The sequence below is a fragment of the Cimex lectularius genome, unplaced genomic scaffold, assembly GCF_000648675.2.
Source record: "Cimex lectularius strain Harlan isolate CLEC.00 unplaced genomic scaffold, Clec_2.1 scaffold10, whole genome shotgun sequence".
In the NCBI taxonomy this organism is placed as follows: Eukaryota; Metazoa; Arthropoda; class Insecta; order Hemiptera; family Cimicidae; genus Cimex; species Cimex lectularius.
In genome coordinates, this window is record NW_019392665.1 from 3,386,222 (window position 1) to 3,408,420 (window position 22,199).

The 22,199-nt window shown below is 34.8% G+C and overlaps 2 protein-coding genes across 3 annotated transcripts; both read left to right on the forward strand.

Annotated features, from left to right (window-relative positions):
* The first annotated feature begins 307 nt into the window (after positions 1–307).
* On the forward strand, positions 308–5,714 carry LOC106667443 (eukaryotic translation initiation factor 3 subunit L). 2 transcript variants are annotated; one of them, XM_014395398.2, is made up of 6 exons: positions 308–481; positions 3,757–3,929; positions 3,991–4,798; positions 4,862–5,008; positions 5,075–5,458; positions 5,528–5,714. In XM_014395398.2, the coding sequence occupies exons 1-6, from the start codon at positions 437–439 to the stop codon at positions 5,666–5,668; spliced, it is 1,698 nt and encodes a 565-aa protein (XP_014250884.1). In that variant the 5' UTR covers positions 308–436; the 3' UTR covers positions 5,669–5,714. The 2 variants fall into 2 exon arrangements, with proteins under 2 accessions (XP_014250884.1, XP_014250885.1); XM_014395399.2 differs by lacking the exon at positions 308–481 and adding an exon at positions 3,505–3,670.
* Positions 5,715–9,295: 3,581 nt separating this feature from the next.
* On the forward strand, positions 9,296–17,244 carry LOC106667464 (longitudinals lacking protein-like). Its single transcript, XM_014395425.2, has 4 exons — positions 9,296–10,043; positions 14,395–14,788; positions 14,854–14,967; positions 15,048–17,244. Exons 1-4 carry the CDS (start codon positions 9,870–9,872, stop codon positions 15,302–15,304), a joined length of 939 nt encoding a protein of 312 aa, XP_014250911.1. The 5' UTR covers positions 9,296–9,869; the 3' UTR covers positions 15,305–17,244.
* Positions 17,245–22,199: the final 4,955 nt, after the last annotated feature.

Here is a 22,199-nt window from a genome sequence, read left to right on the forward strand (position 1 = left end):
GATTTTCCGTCACAATTAAACATAAATAATGTGTCCTATATGAAGGAAAGATGTGTGTGGCACGTGGTCCTAAGTAAAATCGATGTTCCAGTATCGATTGTTTTGAACAAAATAAACATTTAATTGTAAAATTAGCACTTAAAAAATAAATTTTAATAAATCAATTTTTACAAAATAACTAAACGTTGTATTTATTTAACAGCTCGTTAATTATTTTAAATACATTTGAATATATTTAAAATTTTGTTTAATTAAAAATATAAATTGATTTTGAATCGATTGTAACCTTTTCGATTTAGACATCGATGTGGCGTACACTCAAAGTCTGTGTGGTTCGAGGTTGGAATTTTGGAAAGCGTAGTTCGTCCGATCCACTGATTTATTTACAAAAAAAAGTCAATTTTCTTGTGGTTTCCTGTAAATTGTGAAATTCGAGATGTACGCGATTACGCCTTACGACACGCCATACGATAATTACGAAGTGAGTGCAATTTAATTTAAATATAGTTGTACATTTACCCTACATAAATTGCATGAGGGTGGCATATTTCGCCGGTCTCTGGCCATAAATATAGTCTTTTCTTTATCGGTTTAACCGTTGGACTTTTATAAGGGAAATAAACGGTGGAAAAAAGTTAAAAAGGGCCAACCAAAAGGTGTCAATATTGATTTTTTTAGTGGCTAACTACCTTTGGACCTGATATGGTTAAAAGGTTCCAGATTGTTACCTCATGGAACATATTTGACTCTCAGTACCTTCTTTAAAAAGCTCAAGTTATTTCACTGTTGTACTAAAAAGGTTTCATGCATCATATACAAAGGATACATCAAATGGATCCATGTTGTTACCTTGTGATAAGTTTATCATTTAAGACCTGATTAAATGGATCAAAATTGTTACCTTGTGACATATTTGACTCTTAAGACCATATTAAATCTATATAAGTTGTTATCATATATGCTTGCCTTGTAAAAACAATAAATAAATAAAAATTGTTTCCTAGTGCAATACTAAAAAAAAAAGAAATTAAATGGATCCAAATTGTTACCTTGTGAAAAATTTATCACTTCAGACCTCATTAAATGGATCCAAGTTGTTACTTTATCACATACTTGTCTTGTAAAACCATAATAAATAAATCAAAAAATTGTTTCCTTGTGCAATATTAAACAAAAAATTAAATGGATCCATATTGTTACCATATAATATAGTTGTTTTGTAAAGCCATAATAAATCAATCAAAATTGTTTCCTTGTGCAATATTAAAAAAAAAAAAAATTAAATGGATCCAAATTATTACCGTGTGATACTCGTCTTGTAAAGCCATAATAAATCAATCAAAATTGTTTCCTTGTGCAATATTAAAAAAAAAAAATGGATCCAAATTATTACCGTGTGATACTCGTCTTGTAAAGCCGTAATAAATCAATCAAAATTGTTTCCTTGTGCAATATTAAAAAAAAAAAATTAAATGGATCCAAATTATTACCGTGTGATACTCGTCTTGTAAAACAGTAATAAATCAATCAAAATTGTTTCCTTGTGCAATATTAAAAAAAAAAAAAAAAATGGATCCATATTGTTAACCTTGTGACTTATTTGACTCTTAAGACCCGATTAAATGGATCCAAATTGTTACCTTGTGACATATTTGACTTTTGTAGATGTAGATGTAATTTTTCCAGGGTCTGGTATACTGCGCCCTTTAAGAGCTATTGTATCCCCCAAAGCACATCGGTGAGTCCTATTTCATCAAGAAACTTGATTAATAGGCCCAGTTTCAGTAGTTCTTCTATGGTCACATTGTACATCCCAAAACACTTCCTCCTGCGGGCTAATGTAGCTCCGCAGTTTGTTAGTAAATGTGTTGGTGTCTCTTCTGCCTCCTTGCAGAATCTACATGTGCCATCTTGGATTGTTCCAATTTTCTTTAAGTGTCCTGTTAGGATTCGCAGTCTGTTCTTGCTTCCTTTGACACATTCTGTGATTTCTTTCTTACCAAAATTGGTTAGAAGATTCTTGGATTGTTTATGTCCAGTTAGTGAATTCCATTGTTCCTTCATTTTCTTTTTGTCCTTCTGTCTGAGATATTTGTTAATAGTGTGGATTCCTATGCCACAGAAGTGTTCGGGTCCTATCAACGGTGTAGCAGCCCCTTTCCTTGCAAGGGTGTCTGCTTTCTCGTTGCCTTCTACTCCCTATTTGACTCTTAAGACAGTATTAAATGGATATAAGTTGTTACCATATCATATTTTTGTCTTGTAAATCCATAATAAATCCCCCATTAAATGGATCCAAATTGTTACCTTGTGACTTATTTGACTCTTAAGACCTCATTAAATGGATCCAAATTGTTACCATATATTATACTTGTTTTGTGAAACCATAATAAATCAGTCAAAATTGTTTCCTAGTGCAATATTTAAAAAAAAAAAAATTAAATGTATCCATATTGTTACCAAAGTGACTTATTTGACTCTTAAGACCTCATTAAATGGATCCAAATTGTTACCTTGTGACAAATTTATCCCCTCAGACCTCATTAAATGGATCCAGGTTGTTACTTTATCGTATAATTGTCTTGTAAAACCACAATAAATCAATCAAACTTGTTTCCTTGGGACATAATTTTTTAAATAAAACTACATTAAATGATGTTGTTAAGTGTGGCCCTGTTCTTGCTGTGAAATTCATAATGGTGGTTTTATAAATAAATATAAGCCTTTAGTTCCAGCTTATATAAACCTGCTGGAACTAAAGGCTTATATTTATTTATAAAAAGCACCACTACATTAAATGAATCCAAATTGTTACCTTGTGATATATTTGACTCGTAAAGCCACATAAAATGATCAAAATTGTTAGCTTACGATATTTTTATTGTACAAAACCACATTAAATGGATTAAACTTGTTACCTTGTGATATATTGTACTCTTGAGACCTTATCAAATGGATCTAGATTTTACCTTGCGATATATTTGACTCTTAAAACCAAATTAAATGGATCAAACTTTGGAACATGTTTGGCTGCATTAAAAGGTTAAATGTTTAAATTTTGTGGCAGATTTGCCTATGAGCACTGAGTTAAATTATTCCCCACCTAATGTCCAAGCAAGGCTGTAGTACAAAGTTAGGAAACACAAATTTCCTTTCTATGCATGCAGCTTAAATTTACATTCACAAAAAATTCATTCTTCCAATAATAAATTCATTAAATTTTTCAAAAATGTACATGCCTTGGTTTAAAAAAAATTTAAGACCACACTAAACACGTTCTCCTAAGACAATTTTTCCATTGGTTCTTTTTTATCTCTGTGCACAGTTCATAAGTTTCTAGTGGGTAGTTTTTAAAGCTTTTCCCTGATTGAGATGGGAACTACAGTGAAAACACTAAAAAAAAGTCAAAAATAAGTAGGGACTTTTTTGAATTATAATTTCTTCCAAAATCAAACAAAAACAAAATAATGGCTTAATTTTAACACATCTGTTTTCAATAACTGTCATTGCTAAATTCATAAAATATCTGCAGAATGCATACAATTAATTTTTTAATCTATAAACTATTATCCAATTAAAAGGTGTCAAATCCTGAATTGAAAAGATAACACGTTGGACAAATATTTTAAACGTTACAATGTTCACCTATGACCAAATTAAAACATTACAAGTGCATAGTATATTTGATTTTATACAATTAATCGTTTTGTAACCAGGCCGTCAGAGAAATACGCTAAAGATTTATTATCTTTATAGGGAGTTGATGATAATGGCTATGACTATGACAGCGGCCAGCATTACGATTCTGAAGGGGAAAGGGGCAAGAGCGTTTCACATATGCACGAAGAGGTCGCGTCATTCATCACGTACTTTTTTAAATGTATCAACGAAGGACGGGTGTTCGAAATTCAGAATATGTATGAGAACAGGTAAAAGTTGTTAAAAATATTATTTTTTTAAAATAATAATTTAAAATGATTTGTTTTAAAGCTTTACGAGGTTTTCCGAGATCTACTTTGAAAAGAAGCCCTGGCCGAGTGAGCAAGAAGTGATGCAGATTATGGGAAAGAATACGGCCGAAAGCATCCCCATGGTGCTCTACAAGGAGCTTTATTTCAGGCACCTTCATGCCAACCTGCCTCAGACGGTGACACTAGAATATCGTATCTCCTCGTTCTCAAATTACTGCACCTTCATCAATAAGGTCATGACCGACGGTGAGCCCGTCAACCTCGTCCTCCCTGACCAATGGCTTTGGGAGATTATCGATGAACTCATCTACCAGTTCCAATCGTTCATACTCTTCAAGGCGAGATTATTTAAAAACAGTCCAGACGAATACAACGCGATCGTGAACGACTGCCCGCCTACGACCTGGAATGTACTCTGCGTTCTCAACATCCTCCACTCGCTCATCGACAAGAGTAATATCAAGAAACAGCTCGAAGTGTACGCCAGGGGCGGCGACCCGAACTCAGTCGCTGGAGACTACGGAAAGCTCCCGTTATACAAAATGCTCGGGTATTTCAGCCTGGTCGGGCTCCTGAGGCTTCATTCTCTACTTGGCGATTATTATCTTGCCATCAAAGTCCTCGAAAACATTGACATACATGAAATGCACAAGAAGACACAGTATGCACACGTCCCGGCGTGTCAAATTTCGACTTCATACTACGTCGGCTTTGCATATATGATGATGAGAAGGTACTCAGACGCCATTCGTACCTTCTCGTCCATATTGTTGTACATCCAGAGGACTAAGCAGTTATTCCAATCAAAAACCTACCAGAATGATCAGGTGAATTTAAAATTAAATATTGTGGGAAAATAAAAGCCAAGAAATATTTTGTTTTTTCATCAGATTAAGAAACAGACAGACCAGATGTACCATCTTTTGGCCATTTGCCTTGTCCTTCATCCACAATGCATCGATGATTCAATCCAGCAGTACATGAAGGACAACAAGCTTTATGAAAAAATGTACAACATGCAGAAAGGAGAGCTGGAGGTAATTAATTACAAATATATTATTTATCCTTTATTTTTCATTTTTACACCAGTCCTTCATTTTCAGGAGTTCAAATCGTGTTTCCAATTCGCTTGTCCTAAATTCCTGAGTATCCCGCCGCCAAAAGCTCCAAGCAGTACAGATCACGATTATGTGATGGAGGCGATTAACCACCAGACAGATGTCTTCATGCAGGAGGTGACGCAGCAGATCCGCCTGCCGATGATTCGCAGCTTCCTCAAACTGTACACGACGCTGCCGTTGATCAAGCTGACAACACTCGTACTCAACGCCAACAACTGCTCGACGCCCGTCATGTCGAGCCAGGCGATCGAGAAAGAAAAGGTGAACCTTCGCACGACCCTGTTATGCTTCAAGCACAAAATGAAGAATGTCGTCTGGACCAAGGGGACTTCGGGGCTTGAAGGCTCCTTCCAATCAGGATCAGAAGTAATTTTCAAATTATTTTATTAAATAAAACAACCCATTATAATACATTTATTTATTTTTTTATGACAGCTCGACTTCTATATTGATCACGACATGATTCACATCGCCGACACAAGAGTCGCCAACAGATACGGAGATTTCTTCATTAGGAAAATTGTCAAGTTTGAAGAATTAAGCAATAAAATCTATGCTCTCAAACTTTCTTACTAATGAATTTTGTAATTATATTTTATAATATAAAAATGTTGTTTCTCCATTTTGTTTTATTTTTAATTTTATAACGGTTACCATTCAGATTTTTTTTTTTTTTTTTTTTTTTTTTAATAAATAGAGAATGTGATACTGGTATATACTCCTATAAGAACGTACAAAAAACACTGGTGTTTGAGAAGCTCCTGATGTTCCAATTTAAAACCAAAATTTATAGTTAAACAATGTTTAAACATAAAAAATAGTAACCTTAATAAAAAGATAAGTTAATCTGGCCCAAATAAAAACTAAGTTCAAAACCTGTAGTTACAAAGCTCATCATGTATTTGTTGTACTTATTTATGATAGCTGATGGCACAACGCCTCCTTCCTACAATCAGAGGACTCGCATATAGACAACCTTATTTGGCTCTTAAGACTTAAGGTATAAAAGTTAACAAATTGTTACTTTTTGGCTCTTAAGATTTCATAATCATATTTATTTAGAAATTGTGAGATGCGGTCTGGTGTGATGTCGGTTTCAGAAAAACATTTTCTTTATCGTGCCAACGTTTCGATCTTTATTGAGATCATCTTCAGGGCCTGGGATTTACAAACATTGTTTACATATAACAATTACATTTTGGATGTGGAAAAGTGAATTTATACAATGCAAAAAATATATTTTATATATTCAATTTCTACTCACTCAAAGTGTCTTCTGTGTAATTGTGCCATTCTTGCGTGTCGTGTCGAGAGTGCCAGTGAGATTTTGCTATTTTGTGTTTAAATACGTTGGATTTTGAAGGGGTGGGGAAGGAAGTCGTACAAAAAAGACATTTTTGTATAAGGCGTCGGCTTCTTTGAGGTGAAAATACAGATAACATACCCATATCATCACATTGCATTCCACACATCAAATATTTTTCACAAAGTCTAATTTCCCAACAATTTAGCTTTCCTATTCCTATTTATCCCTTTCTATATAATCCTGAAAGGATAATCTGGCCGAACCATTACCAACACATTTTTTCCCTTCATCGGCTCTTTTCACATTTCATAAACATTTTTCTATATTTGCCTATTGGAATATATTATACTTTTAAGTTTCAAGATAACATTGGCTTAATCAAAATGTGAACCTTGTGATAATCTTTGACATAAAGCTGCGTTAAAATTACCTGGCCAACCAAAAGGTGCCAATATTGACCCTAACCATTCCTTAGTGACCGACTACTTTTGGACCTGATGTTAAAAGGTTCCAGATTGTCTCTGGAACATATTTGACTCTCAGAACCTTTAAAAAGTTTTATTTATTTCACTATTGTACTAAAAAAAGTTTGCATCATATATGAATGTTAAGGATACATCAAATAGATCCAAATTGTTGCCTTGTGACAAATTTATCACTTAAGACCTGATTAAATGGATCAAAATTGTTACCTTGTGACATATTTGACTCTTAAGACCATATTAAATGGATATGTTACCTTATCCATATACTTGTCTTGTAAAACCACAATAAATAAATCAAAATTGTTTCCTTGTGACATATTAAAAAACATTAAATGGATCCAAATTGTTAACTTATGACATATTTGACTCTTAAGACCTCAGTAAATGGATCCAAATTATTACCGTGTGATACTCGTCTTGTAAAACCACAATAAATAAATCAAAATTGTTTCCTTGTGGCACATTTGTCTCTTAACACCTCATTAAATGGATACAAGTTGTTATCTTATCATATACTTGTCTTGTAAAACCACAATAAATAAATTGAAATTGTTTCCTTGTGACATATTAAAAAAACATTAAATGGATCCATATTGTTACCTTGTGAATTATTTGACTCTTAAGACCTCATTAAATGGATCCAATTTGATATCTTGTGACATATTTCACTTTTAAGGCCTCATTAATTGGATCAAATTTGTAATTCTGTGATACACGTGTCTTCTAAAATTACAATAAACAATCAAACTTGTTTCCTTGTGACATATTTTTAAAAATTCCACATTAAATGCATCCAAAATGTTACCTTGCATTTAAAACTGTGAAGCTCATTAAACAGTTCTAAATTGTTATCTTGTAACATATTCGACCTAAGATGTCATTAAATGGTTTTAAATTATTACCTTGTGACATACTTCACTCCACATTAAATGAATGAAACATGTATTCCGAAACAAATTTGAATTTAACACCTTCATAAAATGTATCAAACTTGTTACACTGTGGAACACATTTGACTTTTTTACTATATTAGGTCTAAAATTTGATTGGTTCCTAGATGTAAATTTAGATGTATTAGTTGGTGTGTGTATTATGCTGTGCCGTTTAAGAGTTATTGTATCCGTTGTTCTGTGCTTATAGCACACTAGTCCTAGTTCATCAAGGAACTTGATAATTAGGCCCGGTTTCAGTGGTTAAATTTCTTCTATGTTGTAATCCCAAAACACTTCTTCCTGCAGGCACAACAGTTTGTTAGTAGGTGTGTTGGCGTTTCCTCTGCTTCTTTGCAGAATCTGCATTTGCTGAGTTGAGCAAATTCAAAGTCCTGGGAAGACTGAATCCTACCATCCCAAGTAAATTAATTTGGCAATTTACTACAAATTGTTATCTTTGGGACAGATGTTCTTCACATGTCCATATTGTTTGCTGTATCCTGTTAGCATTCTCAGTTTTTTCCTGCTTCCTTTAATGCATTCTATTATTACCTTTTACTTACTAAGTTTTTCAGTTTGTTCTTGGATTGTTTGTGTCCAATGAGTGAGTTTCATTGTTCCGTCATTTTCTTTTATACCTTCTGTCTGAGGTGCTCATTGATTAGTGTGGATTCCTCGAGGAGGGCTTCAGCTCCATCAGCGGTAGATGTAGATGTAATATTTCAGGGTATGGTATACTGCGCCCTTTTAGAGCTATTGTATCCCCTGTGCTCTGCCTAAAGCACATCGGTGAGTCCTATTTCATCAAGAAACTTGATTAATAGGCCCAGTTTCAGTGGTTGTAGTTCTTCTATGGTCACATTGTACATCCCAAAACACTTCCTCCTGCGGGCTAATGTAGCTCCGCAGTTTGTTAGTAAGTGTGTTGGTGTCTCTTCTGCTTCCTTGCAGAATCTACATGTGCCATCTTGGATTGTTCCAATTTTCTTTAAGTGCCCGTTTAGTCTGCAGTGTCCTGTTAGGATTTGCAGTCTGTTCCTGCTTCCTTTGACACATTCTGTGATTTCTTTCTTGCCAAAATTGGTTAGAAGATTCTTGGATTGTCTATGTCCAATAAGTGAATTCCAAAGTTCGCTCATTTTCTTTTTATCCTTCTGTCTGAGATATTCGTTAATAGTGTGGATTCCTATGCCACAGAAGGGTTCGGGTCCTGTCAGCGGTGTGGCAGCTCCTTGCCTTCCAACGGGTGTCCGCTGTCTCGTTGGCTTCTACTACCATGTGTCCTGGGACCCAGCAGAGGCTGTCCATCAGCCCCTTTTCTTGCAAGGGTCTTCTACTCGACACATGTCCTGGAATGACTGATTCCTACCATCCTGAGTTAATAAATATGGTAATTTATTACAAATTGTTATCTTTGGGACAGATTAGACTCTTATGAATGCTTCGTCTTATGGGATGGAATATGCTTAACCTTTGGGATTATAATCTGCTCTATTCTTCATTCTTTCTTAATGCTTTTCTACTAAATTATTAACAGTTGATACAGAATAGACCAAAAACAGGCAGTTCTCTGTTTTCATTGTATGTTCTGGTCATTGTTGCATGGTGTTTATGATTGAACCATCTAAGTGATGGATTCTGCTTAGTTTTTAGCTTTTTTTCAAAAGGATGTGGTAGTTTAAGTTTGTAATTGGACTAGTTGTAGCATTTTACTGTAGCATCAAGTGGTAAAAGAGTGTAAGAACACATCAGGATATGACATATAATGTCAATAAGGGAGAGTAAGATCAAGATTCTTTTTGGTCCGATCCTCCCGTTTTGGTGTTTTTCCAGCATATTCTAAGGTATCAAGGAAGTCACTGCGTTTCGAATGCGGGTCTTATGTTTTCAGGACGGGTAATAGGTCATCGAAGGGCAGAGAGGTTGCTAAAGATACGTGTTAGTGTTATTGTTTTTCTGTTTCTTGGCTCTGCCGAGTTTTCCCACCAAGAATTTCCAGGGGACCCAAAGGCGAATCTGGTCTTTTTTAAGGTTTTGGATACATTTCCACCAGAATGACGGCGAATCAGCACTTCTGCCTCAAGTGGAACAATCACCAGGACACGCTCATCTCCCTCTTCTCGTCGCTCCTCGATTCAAACACATTCGTCGACTGCACACTGGCAGCAAGCGGAAAACAGATAAAAGCTCACAAAATGATACTTTCCGCCTGCAGTCCTTATTTTAAGGTAAGCCCAAGATCGCTTTATCGATTTCACAAAAGTGACTTTATTATTAATATATAACCTTAAACAACACATACAAAAAATAATACTACCTACACCTTACATTAAAAAAAATACACCACTTTAGAATACCGACTGGAAAATTTAAAAAATCAGAGGAAAACGGACCTATTTGAGAGTTAACAAGTAACAAAGACAATCACAACAAACAAAAGATAAATTTGCAACCTACACCGGGCTCCGTTTTCGCTCCAAATCGTGCAAAAACAAAGATACATTGTGCAGAACCGGTAGATTTCGATAGGCCCTTTTGAAATTTTCGAAATGTTTGCACTTCTTCTTTCGAACTGCATTCCGAAGATGGCAACATGACAGAATCACTGATGAAAAATGAATCTGTCCATTGTTACTGGACAGCACGAACCAATGACGTTCTGCAAACCGTAGTTTCCTTCTGTTCCTTCTCGTTCCAAGACATCTGGAGCTCATTCTAGCCTTTCCTGATCACATAGAAACCCCTTGAATTAAAAAAAAAATCCTGCCCTTTTATTCTAGACTGTTTGATTCAATGACATTCTGCAAACCGTAGTTCCTTCTCGTTCCAAGACATCTGGAGCTCATTCTAGCCTTTCCTGATCACATAGAAACCCCTTGAATTAAAAAAAAAATCCTGCCCTTTTATTCTAGACTGTTTGATTCAATGACATTCTGCAAACCGTAGTTCCTTCTTGTTCCAAGACATCTGGAGCTCATTCTAGCCTTTCCTGATCACACAGAAGCCTCTTGAATTAAAAAAAATCCTGTACCTTGTTACTGGGCAGCACGAACCAATGACATTCTGCAAACCATAGTTTCTTTCTGTTCCTTCTCGCTCCAAGACATCCTTTCCTGACTAGCCTTTCCTGATCACTTAGAAACTTCTTGAATTAAAAAAAAATCCTGAACCTTGATATCAGACAGCACGAACCAATGACATTCTGCAAACCATAGTTTCTTTCTGTTCCTTGTCGCTCCAAGACATCCTTTCCTGACTAGCCTTTCCTGATCAGTTAGAAACTTCTTGAATTAAAAAAAAATCCTGAACCTTGATATCAGACAGCTCGAACCAATGACATTCTCCAAATCATAGTTTCCTTCTGTTCCTTCTCGCTCCAAGACAGGTGGAGCTCATTCTAGCCTTTCCTGATCGCATAGAAACCTCTTGAAATGAAAAAATCTGAACATTTAGTATTTTTGTATAAGAATAACGAGAAAACCAAACTATCAGTTATACAAGAATCCTCCGGTTTCTTCCTTCTTCAGGGTCATCGATGAAGAAAATCTCCCATTCTTACACACCAATATAAACAATCTATGATTGAATTGACCCTTCTTTATTAACCAACTTTGACAATTCCACTACTTAAGGTAATTTAGCACTACCTAGAATTCCTTTTCTCTTATGTCTTTCCAAAGTTTTTGCCTCTTCATGAAGTTGGCATATTTCATTCTTATTTCACTTCAAATCATGCAAAACCGAAGATAGATTCTGCAGAAACGGTGGATTTCAATGTACCGTTTGAAATTCTCATAATTTTTGAAATTGTTCTTTTGTCATGCATTCTGAAAATGGCAACATGACAGAATCATTGCTGAAAAATGAAACTGTCCATTGTTACTGGACTGCGTGAACCAATAACATTCTGCAACCCATAGTTTCCTTCTCTTTCTTCTCATTCCAAGACAGGTGGAGCTCATTCTAGCCTTTCCTGATCACATAAAAACCTCTTCATTAAAAAAAATCGGGCCACTTTATTCTAGATAGTATGAATCAATGACATAATGACATTCCGCAAAGCGTTGTTTCTTTCTGTTCCTTCTCGCTCCAAGACATGAGGAACTTATTCCAGTCTTTCCTGATCACATAGAAACCTCCTGAATTTAAAAAAAAAATCCTGCCCCTTTATTCTAGACAGTGTGAATCAATGACATTCTGCAAAGCATTGTTTCCTTCTGTTCATTCTCATTCCAAGACACGTGGAGCTCATTCTAGCCTTTCCTGATCACATAGAAACCTGTTGAAATAAAAAATCTGTACATTTAGTATTTTCGTATAAGAAAAACGAGAAAACCAAACTATCAGTTATACAAGAATCCTCCAGTTTCTTCCTTCTTCAGGTCGTTGATGAACAAAATCTCCCATCCTTATTCTCCAACATCTATTGTTAAATGGACCTTCTTTATTAACCAACCTTGACAATTGCACTACTTACGGTATTTTAGCACTTTCTGGAATTCCTTTTCGCTTTTGTCTTTCCAAAGGTTCTGGCTCTTCATGACACTTGGCATGTTTAAGTGTCATTTCACTGCAAATCGTGCAAAACCAAAGACACATTCTGCAGAACCAGTGGATTTCAATGTACTGTTTTGAAATTTTCATAATTTTTAAACTTCTTCTTTCAAACCACATTCTGAAAGTGACAACACGACAAAATCATTATTGAAAAATGAAATTGTCCATTATTACTGGACAGTATGAACCAATGACGTTCTGCAAAGTGTTGTTTCCTTCTGTTCCTTCTTGTTCCAAGACATCTGGAGCTCATTCTAGCCTTTCCTGATCAGATAGAAACCTCTTGAATTAAAAAAAAATCCTGTACCTTGATACTGGTCAGCACGAACCAATGACATTTTGCAAACCATAGTTTTTTTCTGTTCCTTCTCGCTCCAAGACATCCTTTCCTGACTAGCCTTTCCTGATCACATAGAAACCTCTTGAATTAAAAAAAAAAATCCTGAACCTTGATATCAAACAGCTCGAACCAAGGACATTCTCCAAACCATAGTTTCATTTTGTTCCTTCTCGCTCCAAGACAGGTGGAGCTCATTCTAGCCTTTCCTGATCACATAGAAACCTCTTGAAATGAAAAAATCTGTACATTTAGTATTTTTGTATAAGAATAATGAGAAAACCAAACTATCAGTTATACAAGAATCCTCCAGTTTCTTCCTTCTTCAGGGTTGTTGATGAACAAAATCTCCCATCCTTATTCTCCAACATCTATTGTAGAATGGACCCTTCTTTATTAACCAACCTTGACAATTGCACTTCTTATGGTAATTTAGCACTTTCTGGGATTCCTTTTCGCTTTTGTCTTTCCAAAGGTTCTGCCTCTTCGTGACATTTGGCATGTTTCAGTGTCATTTCACTCCAAATCGTGCAAAACCAAAGACACATTCTGCAGAACCAGAGGATTTCAATGTACTGTTTTGAAATTTTCATAATTTTTGAACTTCTTCTTTCAAACCACATTCTGAAAGTGACAACACGACAAAATCATTATTGAAAAATGAAATTGTCCATTGTTACTGGACCATATGAACCAATGACGTTCTGCAAAGTGTTGTTTCCTTCTGTTCCTTCTTGTTCCAAGACATCTGGAGCTCATTCTAGCCTTTCCTGATCACATAGAAACCTCTTTAATTTAAAAAAAATCCTGTACCTTGATACTGGGCAGCACAAACCAATGACGTTCTGCAAACTGTAGTTTCCTTCTGTTCCTTCTCGCTCCAAGACAGGTGGAGCTCATTCTAGCCTTTCCTGATCACATAGAAACCTCTTGAAATTAACAAAAAATTGTACATTTACAAAATTACGTACAAACTATCAGTGTTACACAAGAAGCTTCCAGTTTCTTCCTTCTTCAGGGTGACCAAAGTCTTCCTTTACCCTAAATGATTCATTATCTTTTCTATTCTAAAAGATTAATGATCAAATTACTGCTTCAATTCCCGTTTGCAAAATTGTGTCTACTCTCAGTATTATTTTTGCTCCTTGTCTTTTGCAGTTTTCTGGTCCTAACTGATCATCTTAGCCTGCCAATTCTCACACATTATTTCAGTATAGACACACTGAAGATGGCGATGCGCATCTGACAGACCAACCCAGCAAGGATCAATGTCAATGAAATGAGAGTGTTTCCTGTCTTTTGTTTTGGTTTTCTTTAATTAATTAAAGGCCTATAGGAAATTGTTGACAGTCAGGAAAACAAAATATTAAGTATTTTTTAATTATAATTTATGACTGATTCTAAGATCAGTTATATTTTTAATTTTGCACTTATTCTCATTGAATTATTTAATTTATGATAGACCACGGTAGCTAAGTGGTTTGTGGGTTAGACTCTTGGCTCTTAAACTGTCATGGGTTCGATTCCCACTGTCACCCCTGGAATTTTCTTTCATATTTCTCTTCCTTCAAATAAATATATGAACACATGATCACTTCTCTGGCTATATATATTTTTAAAAAATCATAAGAACAATAAACAAAGATTTATTCTTTATTTTTAATATAAATATCTTGTTGCTTTAGGAGATTTTAATGGAACACGGAGACATGCATCCGATAATAATCCTCAACAACGTCCAATTCACTGAGTTGGTGGCCATAGTCGAATTCATGTACCGGGGCGAGGTGAACGTGTCTCAGGACCAGTTGGCGATATTCCTCAAGGCGGCGAACGCCCTTCAGATCAAAGGGCTGACAAACGACGAGGAAGAGAGGGTCACGACGACGGAAAAGAACGACGAAGGCGACGATGAGGCAGGAGACGCAGAGGCGCCCAAAGATCTTTCGGTGAGCGACGGCCTGCCGAGCAATTACCACTCGAGCGACGAATCATTCCAAGAAGGCTCGATACACAAGCTCGACAATGAAAACGACGATTCTCACTCATACCCTGGGCCGTCAAATCAGACAAATCAAGGTATTTTTCTATTTTAAAATCCTGACAAGATTTCTTAAAATTCAATTGTTCTTGATATTTTTCAGGTGTGATTTTTCCAGATGCAAACACTTTTCCTCAAAATCCAACATTTTTAGGTTTATTACAGCAACAGAAGAGATTCTCGGAGGAAAATATCTCGCCTATTGTTAGTTTCCCAGGTAAAAAACCAAAACAAAAAAAAATTATTAAACCTAAACCTGAATTTATATAGAGTTTATTTTCTATGTAAATATTCCAGGGTATTCGAAAATGATCCAGTTGAGAAGGCCGAATGCGACGGAAAAGGACGCCAATTTCAAATGCGACGCCTGCTCCAAGTTTTACCGTTCCAAGACGAGCCTGAACCTCCACAAGAGATGGGAGTGCGGGAAGGAGCCCAAGTTCGCCTGTCCGTACTGCGACAAAAAGTGCCACCAGAAAGGAAACCTCAAAGTGCACATAATAAGCAGACACCGCGACCGCATACAGCAGCCTCATAGCAAAAACAACACTTGAGCTTCTTTCGTCGGCCCGCTTTCGGTTTTTCCTCCCTCTTGTTCCTCGATAACGTCTCCAATAAGGTCTGATCTCTCTTTCTACTTATCGAATCCTTGTATCGCAATGGAAAAAGTGCTGAACAAATTTTATCCATTCTTTTATTTTATTTTTTCTATTTGAAAAAGAAATCTGCGTTTTTTTAACCCATTGAATGAGACGTGTTGAAAAAAAAAATTCCCCTGACAGGACCAAAAAATCAAAGACAATATTTCAGTACAAATCCACTCGGAAATTTTGCCATTTTGATTCCAATTGCAAAGATTCAAGTCAACTTTGTATCATTTCAATGTACCATCTGAATTCAACCAAATTCGCAGAAAATGTGTCGTCTCGTTCTTCTCATTGGGTTCGAAATGGAAAAATCCCATGACTAGAAACGATCAGGGATGAATAAACAACGCGTAAAAATGAAAAAGCGCAGTTTTTTTAATCATTTCCAATATAAACTACCTCATAAAGTTATTTTCTGTCAAAATTTAACTGTCTAAGGTAGAAAATTATCTTTTTAACAGAACCAGAGGTGTTCCTAGATGATTAACATATACAAAAAAATAAATAAAAGGCAGAAATTCAAATCCTAGGCCTTTTCTGATAATCAATCCCTGATTTACCGTAAGACGAACATCAATGTTTTATCCATGACAATAATTTGAAGTACTTAGCTTTTATTGTATTGGGAAATTATTCTCTTTGTCCTGTTTTATCATGTGCTATTGACGTTTTTATAATTTACCATAATTTATTTATTCTTTTGTTTTTTCTTATGTTTTTTAACACTACAATCTCTAATTTTTGTCGCAACAACTGGGATTTTACGATTTGTATTTCTTCAAAATCCGAACACATTTTAGCTCGATGAAATTCCGTATTTTTCTAGAGAAACATTATGTTGAGCGGTTAATGCTGGCAGGTGAAGCCAAAAAAAAATTTTTTTACAACAAATTTGAGCAAATTTCTGGCAATGAGTGTTTTTAATGTTGATAATTTTGTTCAGATCTTTGATTTTTTTTTTGTATATAGTTTTGATACAAATTTTGAACAAAAGAGAAAAAAATTTAGTACTTAAAGATCAGTTTCTTATTGCATGACGTTAAATTATGCTCTCTATCTTATAATTTAAAACAAAAAATATATATAAATATGTATATCATTAATTATTATCAATTAAATATAATTGCTATTATATTAGGCTGATAATATTTAAAAAGAAGGGAAAATATTATTTAAAAAAAATAATTAAAAATCCAAAAAAAAAAAATTATTATTATTCGGGAAAAAAAGATAGTTTGTAGGTAGACATCTTCCACCGTGTTTTGTATAGATTATACGGTCAGAGAAAATGGTAACTTTGCAGTATCACCAAAGTATTTAGTAGTTTGTAAAACTCGGTTTTAAGCGGATACGTAATAAGCGGCCAGCCTTGTTCTCAGTACAATACAAAACTAAAAGCATCCTTTTTTTATTTTAGTTTTTATTTTCGTTTTCGAGAGGCTGTGAGCGAAATCATTTGAACAATAACTTTTGTACAAATAGGTGTTTCTCCGTTTGCCCCCCCCCCCACAAATACTCCCAACTACAATCCCACGGATTAGAATCTATATTTTAGTAAAACAAAAAAATTTTATATAGACACGAGACTTTCTTATAGTAAAAAAAGGAATAATTAAAGAATAAAAGACAAATGATCATTAGTATTTTTTAGATGGAAAAAGGTTGTTTTTACAATAAGTATAGCGGAAAGAGAAATTCCCACTCGCAAGATTTTTTAAAAACCAGCTATTTTTTTATTTTATGACTGTACATGATTACATTACAACAGGCTTGATCTTTTTTTTTTATTTGTAAAATCGAGCCTCGAGTCAATTAAAACTGTTGTTACCAGTGGTGAAAAACCCTTACCCGTAATTTTCCTCAGTATACCATTCAGCGCCTTATACAATAATAATAATAATAAAAAGTTGCATTATTAGACTCTTCCTGGAGCATTTCTCTTTCTCCGTCTGGACAGTTTGGTTTTTCCCGAAGGAGAAAGGCTGGTCTTTTTTTTCACAAATTTATTTCAAAAGATGAAAAACCAAAAAAACAAAAAATAAAAAGGAAGCGTTTAATACTGTGCAATTAATTATAATTAAGACATTTAAAACAAACAAAAAATACAAAGTTAGTATACGATTTTTGTAAATATTATTTATTAAGGCAAATTGTTTAAAAAAATTAAAAAAAGGAAAAAATTAATAAAATCTATAAAAAAAAGTTAAAAATTGGATTAAGGTCCAGAGAAAAACCAGTGATAATAGATTAGATTTTCAAATACTCAAGAATTTCATTCAGAGACTACAAGTTATCCCATCGATATTGTTTATTCAGGATAATAAAAACAATTTTAAAGAACAGTAAATTTAGGCTTTAGATAATAAAATAATTAATTATATAGTAGATACATTTCAAAAAACAAACTAGGTTGTATAATTAATAAAAACAAACATATCTTTTGCTTTCTTTGTGTTTTAAGGTTCTTTTTTATATTATTTTCTATTTTTTTTTTTGTTAACTCAAAATACTCAAGTTACTATAAATTAAGACTTTTTACTCCTCAGTATTATTTGCAAGGTAAAAGAAAATACTCCTCGAGAAGAACAATTTTTATACTCTTTTTAACTCTAGTCTCTCTTTCTCTCTATTATTTTGTGCCTAGCTGCGTACTCATCCTTTACATCACTTACTTATTTTTTCCCCTGTGTGCGAACCGCAGCCTTTGCATTTTTTTAATTTTTATTATAATCGAATGCAAAACATGTTCCTTCCTTTTATTTTATAAAATAATTTGTTCGTTTGTAAGACTGCTTATATGTCTTTTTTTGTTTCTTTTTTGAAAAAAAAAATCATTTATTATGTAATCTGCTACGGGTAGTGTTGCAATTGGATATTTTTGCAGATTTTTGATATGACAAAACTATAAATAAAAAATATTAAAAAAAAAAGAATGTATATAGGAAATAGATAGTTATTTAATTGGTAAGCAATACTTTTTAGGCTTAAGTTTCTTTGATAATTTATTAATGCAAAACATGTATAATTCTTGATCATATGTTGCATTAGTTGCATCTATATTCGTTTTTTATTTTTCTTCTTTTTATTATTATTATTATTATTATTTTTTTTTTTTAAGCTTCTGCTATCATGAAATATTTATTTTCAAATATATTTTATATTGCAAGAGAAGAGTTTTATTTTGTTAACCTTTGGTGACTTGGTGGATGATTGTGAAGGGAAATTTGGATCAGTTTACAAAATGTCCTAAGCATAGAAAGATCTACACGAGGAGAACGTTAAATCTGAAGGTACCCACTGTAAAATGGATGAAGCCTAAATCTTCCAAGAAACAAAGTACCAACCTAATGACCAAAAGCTCAAGTGAAGTCACATAGACGACAAGGTCAAGACACTACTAAGCATTAGGTAGAGATGCAAAAACTGGCAATACACCAAATGGTCAGATCCCAGATCATACATGGAGCACCATAAGAAGACACAAAAGAAAAAAAGTCTACAAAGACATCTTAACAAGGTCGGAGCAATGACAACTTGTCCCACAACAGAGATGAAAACCTTCGTTACACACTTACAAAAGGTTTTCGAATGTGCCAACAGACATCTGGGAAACAAGAAAATAAAACAAGACCTAAGGAGAAACTTTTAAAATTTTAGATAGTATTAAAATAAACGAGATGACTATGACAGTACCTGACAAAATGAAAGGAAAACAACTTCGCCAGATGCTTTCAAATGATCGTAGAGACCTTTGAAAGAAAGGCAAACTAAATTTTCAGAAAGGGGTCCTAGAATGGCACTCTGATGTATCAAAGGTGGAGGGAGAAGGTATATGATTTATGAGGACCATTATCAAGTAAAGCTTCAAGCAGATAGCTGAAGATGCCTGTTATGCTACCCTAAATGAAGATTTGAAAAACAATTTCAAAAAAGCAAACAGTTCAGTTAATGCTGATCATATCTAGTATAGCTCGAAATCGAGGAGTTTGAATCAGGAGCTTTTACATAAATAAACCAAGGGCTTTGGGCAAATTGCTACTGTCTTTCAAGCAGAAAATATGGCTTTTGAACATTATGCCAAGGAGATTAAAATGCTAGTTAAAAGAAGAGTAGACGTCTACTCGGGTGGTCACAATGAGGGCTGTGGTGACCATCAAGTCTTCCAGTAGGCATCACAACCGGTTCAGGAATGATCTTGCTCTCCACTTTCCAGCCAACCAGCATTGGGCGATTTTGTATATAAGCAGGGGCACTGCCTGCTGATTTAAACTTTTGACGAGGTGTTATTATACACTTTAAGCAAGTCGACCATACCAGCTCAACAGCAAGTGGTAGGACTGCTACACAAGTCCCTTCTTCCGCTGTTTCTACCGACATCACTGTATCTAGGTCCCAGAACTTGACCATCAGCACACACAGTCCTTAACTCAACGATCAGCTCACCAAAACTCTTGGTCACTACATTGGTAGTAAAAGTCCAGAGCAGTTTAGTTTGGGATGGCATTAGGGCCATTGGCAGAGGGGGGGAACTCTTTGTTTTGGTACCAAAGAGGCTGTTTGGCCAAGGAAAGTTAGATGAGGATAACATTTTGTGGCATACCAAACTGCCAAAAACATGAACTCATCTGACAATGGATTAGAAATAAGCCCTCCATTCAACGAGAAAGTAGAGGACATGCAAAAAGTTCATCAAGGACAGTTGTAGAAACTAATGGCAGAACTACTAAATATAGGACATGTTAGGACTACAATAATAATTGGACTGCTAACTGGACACTGCAGACTCTGGAGATGTATAGACTCAGAGTGAAGGAAACAAGCCTGTGCAGATATTGCCAGGAAGAAGAGGCAGCAGAATATTTCCAGTTCAAAGGTAGGCTAAGAAGATTCCTATTCCTGGGAGAGGAAAAGCCCATGGCCTGAAGGATACCCAGTCGTTGAAAAAGCTTTGGGATCTTGTAAAAAACCTTAAACAACAATTTTGGAATGTTGCATGTGTGGCCAGGGGTCATGCCTCACTGTCTACCTAAAAAAAATTTTTCTCCATTCGGTTGAGAGACCAATATAAAAAAGGAGGATTGGAAAATGAGAGTAGAGAATGCAGAGTCCAGTAAAGACAAAAGGAGGGTTAGAGCCATTATTAGTATAAATATGTTGTAAAAAATGTTTTATGTTGCATTAGTTTCATTAGGAGCAGCTCTTGGCTAGTGAATGATCCTTGGATGATTACAGTGCCAAATCCTCAGCCATGTTGGACCACCTCCTATATTTCTGCCCCGTGTATTAAAGAGAATGGCTCTTAACCTTAAAACCGTAAAAGATTGTTGTTAAAAATATATATACATATTTCTTATAATGAAGTCCAAATGATTGGTCAAATTGAACAATGTTTCATTTTTTTATATTGTTCTTTTTCTCCTATAAGGACCTGTTAATTTTATTTAATGACTGATTACTGATATAAGTTCAAATCTGCACATGCATATGTACAGAGTTGAGCCTTCTTCTTCCCACAGTTCATCGGTGATTCCAGCTTTCATAATGGACAATATTTACCCTGGGTATTGACAGTCTCCTCAGTCATCCTTCCAACCACCGAGTTTGGGTTCCAGGTCCTGTCAACAGCTAGGTCAGCTAATGCGTGCAGTTCTTAGATCCAAATCCATTCATTCCAAAAAAACATCTTTCCTATTTACAAACCATGCACATTGGCGGTGGAGTACTTGATATTCCTTTACACCTATTATAAAACAAACCTAATTGAGCGTCGATGTCAATATTCTGCCATTGGCCCTCTCGCATCCACGCCAATAAATACATTCACTAGAGGAAACAACATTATCAGTACTTTTTTCCTCCTAGAATTGGAACAGAGTACCCAGGTACTGCCATGTCAAGCACATTTCTCATATCAAGCGGCATTCCGACACGCTCTCTATATGGAGCCAAGGAATTGCACTCTTCAAATAGGTAGGACACAAGTGGCAGGGTTTGGCCCAAAAGTGTCCATGTGTCAACCTCACACGGCCTATTCTTAATCAGGTGAAGATGACCCCTCTTCTACGAATCAAGTATTCTGAGACCTATCAACATTACTCTTGATACATGAGATCTGGCTGATCCAGCTCATCTAATGATTTTTTAAATCATGTTCTTTATTATTTTTTTTAACGTCAATGGGCCGGTTTATTTAATTAAATCATTACATATGTTTATCTTTATAAATACATATCCAGTATAAATTCAAATAAAAGTCGGCTGATGTTTTTAGTCCTAAATGACCTCTTTATCTCGATTATCTTTGCATAGAAAAGTTTCTAATTTTAACAATCAAAATATTGGTATTTTTAACTCCTACATAAATCAAATAAATCGAAAGTTCAAACATTTTATGGATTTTTCAACCAAAATGGGAGTTTTTGTTCTCATTTCAAAAATCGAACGTCATCATGACTGGAGCATAAGCCTTCATGAGATTGATTTTGCGCCAGTGATGACAGTTGACATAACATTTTACCAATTTAAACATAATATATTAATTAATTGATTGATAATGATAAAAAATACATCAATTAATTAAATATTGATAATAGAAGAGAGTCTATGTCTATTTTAAGGGATTTCCTACGTGTTCAATTGCGTATAGGAGGGTATTTCGAGGCAAAGTTCCGCTTAAAATTAACACACGACTTAAAAAAATTAAATAAATTTTTCGTTAAATTTCGTATATATTATTTTTTTAAAGTTGTATTATGAAATATAACGAGGAAAATAAATATTCGGTAATCACGGCCGGCGGAAG